The sequence below is a fragment of the Cynara cardunculus genome, unplaced genomic scaffold, assembly GCF_001531365.2.
Source record: "Cynara cardunculus var. scolymus isolate 2C unplaced genomic scaffold, CcrdV1 Un_Scaffold_4361, whole genome shotgun sequence".
Taxonomy (NCBI): domain Eukaryota; kingdom Viridiplantae; phylum Streptophyta; class Magnoliopsida; order Asterales; family Asteraceae; genus Cynara; species Cynara cardunculus.
In genome coordinates this window covers 1-5,866 of record NW_020201859.1, presented here as the reverse complement: position 1 = coordinate 5,866, position 5,866 = coordinate 1, and the positions used below count along the sequence as shown (strand labels likewise).

At 37.1% G+C, this 5,866-nt stretch overlaps 2 protein-coding genes across 3 annotated transcripts; one reads left to right on the top strand and one right to left on the bottom strand.

Annotated features, from left to right (window-relative positions):
* Positions 1-306: 306 nt before the first annotated feature.
* Positions 307-2,586, top strand: LOC112504014 (N-alpha-acetyltransferase MAK3-like). Its single transcript, XM_025107978.1, has 4 exons — positions 307-702; positions 781-901; positions 1,254-1,309; positions 2,038-2,586. The coding sequence occupies exons 1-4, from the start codon at positions 529-531 to the stop codon at positions 2,278-2,280; spliced, it is 594 nt and encodes a 197-aa protein (XP_024963746.1). The 5' UTR covers positions 307-528; the 3' UTR covers positions 2,281-2,586.
* A 471-nt stretch (positions 2,587-3,057) lies between these two features.
* LOC112504016 (aspartokinase 3, chloroplastic-like) lies at positions 3,058-5,851 on the bottom strand. 2 transcript variants are annotated; one of them, XM_025107981.1, is made up of 8 exons: positions 5,288-5,851; positions 5,088-5,183; positions 4,727-4,843; positions 4,518-4,637; positions 4,339-4,431; positions 4,121-4,243; positions 3,611-3,727; positions 3,058-3,451 (listed from the first exon to the last, which is right to left on the bottom strand). In XM_025107981.1, exons 1-8 carry the CDS (start codon positions 5,483-5,485, stop codon positions 3,278-3,280), a joined length of 1,038 nt encoding a protein of 345 aa, XP_024963749.1. In that variant the 5' UTR covers positions 5,486-5,851; the 3' UTR covers positions 3,058-3,277. The 2 variants fall into 2 exon arrangements, with proteins under 2 accessions (XP_024963749.1, XP_024963750.1); XM_025107982.1 differs by having other exon boundaries at positions 4,127-4,243.
* Positions 5,852-5,866: the final 15 nt, after the last annotated feature.

Genomic DNA, 5,866 nt, shown 5'->3' with positions numbered 1-5,866 from the left:
TTTCTTGATGCTCGTTTCCAGTAATACGCTCCTTGTTCCACCAATTATCTTTTGTTTTTTTTTGTTTTTGTTTTTGTTTTTGTTTTTGTTTTTGTAGATAGATAGATTAATATAAAGATAGACAAATAGTAAATACTTACGCCAATGGACTAAGAAGGGTGAGAGCGAACCAATTGTTACCGACATCTGGAACGGTGATGTGATGATGTTAGTTTGGTAACAGTGGCAGCCACGGGGACGTGACGGTAGTAATGACGATCATTAGAGTCAATATAACCGATGAAAATAGAATTCCAAATTAAAATTCAGGCAGACAATCAACTAAACTTATGAATCAAACATTTCAATTTGTTTGGAATGCAAAGTCGGTTGTTATTTGTAATAAGAGACCGAATGAATTTTATTTTTAATATAAAACAGCAATCAACCTCGACTCGAGTCACATTCATCCATCATCATCGCCCCAAAACCCTAGCTTTTGTTGTTTTGATTTTTATGACTTGGCTTCTTTCACGCTAACGCTAAACCATGGAGACGGATGGGTCCTCCATGAATATGATCGATGAGATAGAGTACGTGAGCTATGGGGGAGAGCATCACTTGCCCCTTATCATGCGCCTCGTTGATGAAGAACTCAGCGAACCCTACTCCATCTTTACCTATCGTTACTTTGTCTATCTCTGGCCCAATCTCTCCTTCCTCGTACCATCTACCTTCCATCATTCTTTCTTTTTACTCACTTGTAATCATCTCCACGCCCTTATATCGTCTTGTGTGCAGGCTTTTCACAAAGGAAAATGCATCGGAACCGTTGTTTCTAAGATGGGAGAGCACCGTAACACTTTCAGAGGCTACATTGCTATGCTCGTCGTCCTCAAACCTTACCGTCACAAGGGCATTGGTATTTTATCCCTTTTTACACCTTCTTTCAACTTCAAAGCTACAAACTTTCAATCTCCAAATCCATAATTTCCACTTCATTTTGTGTTCACAATAAATCATGTGATTCAGCAAACACTAGCATTATGTTTTGATCTGAGGCACACCCTCTGTAATGACTTATATAATTTGACTAGAATGTATATGCGAGTTTAGAGGTTTTAAGTATTCTTTCACTGATTATTGGCATAGTTGCATGATGAGCACTTCGATAGAAACGTGGCTACTCTGGACAGACTAACTGGCCTTTGCAATTAATTGTGTTAAATGCACACATGGACATTGTTTTATTAACATTTAGAGTTGAATTGCAGCTACAGAACTTGTTACCAGATCCATTACAGTGATGATGGAATCAGGCTGTGAAGAGGTATTATGTTAATTTCAATATGTTCTTTTTGTCAGTCCTTTATGATTTGCAGCATGCCCGATGTGTAGGATGATATGATTAGATGCAAACGCATCATGTTATGCTGCGTGATGCTATCTCTTCACTATTTTCTATCAAGTTTTATATTCAGGCAGCTGTTGCTCTTTTGCAGTTGCTTTAATGCCACCAATTCCATGTTTAATTGTCAGTACGGTTGCCTGTTCCGAGAGATTGACACTTCTTTCTTATGGATCACTTCGCAATGTTTCTGCCATTCTATAGATGTGTATGTCTATGCCTGTATAAGTTCCCTATAAAATCAGTAATCGGGATTATTAGTCTACCTAGAAGGATTTGTGCTATAAGGACATAAGGGAAATTGTTTTTACTTCCCCTAACCATTAACATCTTAGCATCTATTCTAAACGACATAAACTATCAACTTCCTACAAGCAAGTCGTGTATTCTTTCTAATCATTATGAATTTCATACGGAAGGCAAGAAATCATTTTGATCCCAGATTAAGTTTATGACTGAAATGATCAACCGGTAGCACTAATGAAATTACATCATTTGCTCCAACCAATCATAGTTGTAAGTTACAACTCTTCAAGCTAACATGCACGTCACTCTTGTTTAGCTTACTCGAACTTGTTCTGATTTGCTATGATAGTTGTCAGATATTAGAAACAGGGAAGTTATCTGATAACATCTTATTTCATTTGAAGGTAACATTAGAAGCAGAAGTTACAAATAAGGGAGCACTTGCGTTATATGGCCGCCTTGGGTTTATAAGAGCAAAACGGCTATTTAGATACTACTTGAATGGCGTCGACGCATTTCGACTGAAGCTTCTATTTCCCCATCCAGAATTACCACCCTCCCACTCCATGATGTCATCAGTCCTTGAGAGTTGTGGAGCAGATGAAATGGTGCCCCCAAAGAAAGATTGGTCCCCGAGTGAAGTTTAGAATAGGATTTCTGTTTACAGATGATGATATAGTGAACCTTTTGTTACCCAATGAAATGCTTATCTATTGATAATGATAGTTATTTGTTGTTAAAACACTTCTGCATACGCATCACCGACTGAAAAGGAATCCAAGCTGTGCGCTTCAAACGGTTGGAAGTAAAAGAGAGACGAGAAACATGTAGACAATTTTGTTAAACTCCTTGTTCATGCAAAGGAGAAAGGTTGTATTCATCAAGTAACCGGAAACATGAGAGGATTAAATTAAATTCATCTCCATATTGGATTATATATGCTGTGTGGAATATGTGCTTTGACTTGCAAAATAGTTTGCTTAATTTTATCTTAACTAGTAAAGTTGTTGGCTTTTCGGCTTTTCGTTTACATTTCATTCCAGTATGGTACTCTAGTTTATAATTTCTCTTTGGTTCCATTTTTAGCCTACATACCCCAAACACAAAACATTAATGGTCTCCATACAATGTTGTTCACCTAGATTGAAATATATTTCTAAAGCTTGGGGCTACTTTCTGGTGGTGGTAATGTCGTGTTATGTAAAATTGTACATGAAATGGAGGTGTAAATGCAGCCTTCGTGTGTATATAGATATGCTTGTAATCTTCCCTTTTGAACTACAGGTCTCTGCATCTGTCTAAGTTATATGATTTTGGAGTATGCATGTTTTGTTGGCTGAAGAATAAGAACAAGTGTAATAATCCAAGACCTGCTTTGGAGCATATTAAAGACCAACAATTGTAAAAGAAAGAATTTCCAATTGGCTCAAGAAACATAAATGACTGATACTACCTTCATTCAACAAACATCTTGGGATCAAAACAATGATACAAATTGTTTTCAATCAAGGATTAGAATAGTGATACTGACAACAACATAATTATTTATAGCCAGAAATGCCTTTCCATGATTCCTCCAACCCTACTACCATTGGTAAATATACTAAAAAACTGGTCAAGGGGAAAATTTTGAAGTTATCCAAACTAATGGCCTCGGTCCATATCAGAGATATCATCCTCCTCAAAGAAAGCCGAATGCAGGGCTTTCACACATCTTTCCGCTTCACTGTCATTTACTATCAGAGATATATTCACCTTCGATGCTCCTTGGGATATCATCTGAACATTCACTGAATTCATGCGAAGAACACGGAATGCCTACACCAACATAAGGAAATGGTCAATACAAGAAATCACCATCGTGGAAAGAATGCTTTCTGAGTTCCAGACTCCTCAGGCCATGCAGGTGGTTGGCCACTAGAATAGCCAACCAGAGTGAATCATATGCATTGTAGGACAGCAGGCAAAAGTATATACCTTCTCCAATACAAGTGAGGATCTCTGAACATTCCCAATGAGTGAAATAATCGATCTGTGCTGAAGAAGATTCACTTTAGCAATTTTTTCAAGCTCTTCCACAACATGATCGAGTTCCTGCACCGACACCATTTAATATCACTAGTTGGAAACTTGTGAGTTGCGATGTATTCCATTCAAGGCTTAGTACACAATTGATCCCACCATTTTTTATGTAAAGCATGCCATGCTTCTTAAAATCATATATACCTCTAAATGCAATCCTAGTGATCACCACTTGCAATTGGTCGTTAAAACCAAATAGCAAAAAGTCAAGGTGAACACTAGCAAAATATTGCCAGTTATACCACTCAAAGGGACCAAGTATAAACTACTGAATACTAGCTCATGATATACGAGTTTAAAAAAAGTTGGCAAGTAAACTCCGACAACTTGATATGGAGCCATTTTCAATGCTGATTTACTATATGTATGTATAATCATTTCATCCAATTGAGAATGATGTCATACGCTTGCCTGCTGAATCAACTCCCTGTTCCAAAGCTTTGAAGGATCTAACGTCAAGGAAATGCTAACTTCACTAGTAGCTACAACATCTACAGATATACCCAGATCCTCGAAAATCGAGAACACCTGAAACCATGAAGCAATCAAAATTTTAACTCTGAGCCAGCTCAAGGAATGACTAAAAACAGCAGCATCAAATATCAATTGTAAAGTCATATTACCTTAGCGAGAAATCCAAATTGACCCAGCATGCGAGTACTAACAATGTCTAACATGGTTACATTACGTTTCAAAACAATGCTGGTTAATACTGCCTGAAATACGGAGGGTAGACATTAGGCTTTCAAAGTGCTGATTAATAGCTAGCTTTTACATATTCCAAGAGCATAGTGCTACTGACCTTACTCATATCTCTTGATTTAGTGATTAGGGTACCTGGAGCATTAGGATTGTACGAATTTTTAACCCTAACAGGTATATCACCTTCTCTTGCGGGCCTCATAGACTGTGGATGTAGGACCTATGGAAAAAGAAACCAAGATTACACCATAATATGTTTGGTTTTGCTGATTTTGTCATGTACAATCTCACAGAAACAGAAGAGGATACCTGGGCACCAAAATATGCAAGTTCAGCTGCCTCATCGAAAGTCAAATATGGCACAGGTTCTGCACCTGAATATATATTAGGGTCACATGTCAAGACACCATCCACATCTTTCCATACCTGTCATCAACGGATAACTAGAATCTTAAACTTCTGCTGGATAATTTGAAAAACTAATGAAACATGCTATCAAAGCTTGTGATGTTTTTCTATTGAGCTTCTAGAGGAAAATTACAACATAAAAGAAGAGTATGAGAAAATTAGGGACCTATTCTTGATGACATAATTAAAGATCCAATCATGCAACCTCACATATGAAAATTTTCATTTGCACTGTCATTCGATTTTCTACTTCTTTACTAACCTGAATTTCTCGCAAACCAAGTGCTTTACCAATGGTTGTGGCAGTTAAATCACTACCACCTCTGCCCAATGTAGTCACAGCACAAGTTCTCCAACCCTATGAACAGTTTAGGGAAATAATTATTTCCCAGAATCTCCTTACGGAAACTCAAGTGGGAAGATAGGAAAAAAAACATTCTAGAGTACGTAAAAGTGAAAGACCTTTCCAAGGAAGCCAGTGACAATAGGAATTGCAGGATCCTTAATCCAATCACCATGTAGTCTCTTTGCTACAGCAGGATAAGTTGCTTCCAAAATATCCGCATTAGTTAAGTCATCTGTTGTTATGAAACCGATATCGAATGCATCGTACTGCCAGAAAAGACATGAAATATTTATAAAAAACTGTGATCGAGTCATAACTCTTCCTTCTTCCACCTCTAATAGTTAATGATAATATTAAGAATCAAATCATCAATGCCTTAGTTTGGTCCTTGAGAGTATCAAATCTGAACCATATCTCATAATGAATGGACCTAGAGAAATGTAAGTTTCAACTTTCATGTCAGAAATGAGTACTTCAGTCTCATTTGTTCACCTTTTATATTTTAGTTTTGACTGTATAAATTCGCTGGACAGATTAAACCTTTCAAGGAATAAACTAAGGCATTGATCAGAAGGAACCATGGAGGATGAAAATCAAACAAGTAGCAGAAGTTTCTTTAGAATGAACCCTTGACCAACATAAGTAGTAGAAGTTTCTTTAGAATGAACCCTTGACCAACATAAGTAGTAGAAGTT

Bases quoted from the DNA above. Each gene is read 5' to 3' on its own strand.
- LOC112504014 (XM_025107978.1), top strand. From the start codon at position 529: ATGGAGACGGATGGGTCCTCCATGAATATGATCGATGAGATAGAGTAC. The intron at 902-1,253 runs GTATTTTATCCC...GTTGAATTGCAG, and splicing joins TTACCGTCACAAGGGCATTG to CTACAGAACTTGTTACCAGA. The intron at 1,310-2,037 runs GTATTATGTTAA...TTTCATTTGAAG, and splicing joins TGGAATCAGGCTGTGAAGAG to GTAACATTAGAAGCAGAAGT.
- LOC112504016 (XM_025107981.1), bottom strand. From the start codon at position 5,485: ATGACTCGATCACAGTTTTTTATAAATATTTCATGTCTTTTCTGGCAG. The intron at 4,844-5,087 runs GTTAGTAAAGAA...CGTTGATGACAG, and splicing joins TTGGTTTGCGAGAAATTCAG to GTATGGAAAGATGTGGATGG. The intron at 4,244-4,338 runs GTAATATGACTT...TCATGGTTTCAG, and splicing joins AATTTGGATTTCTCGCTAAG to GTGTTCTCGATTTTCGAGGA.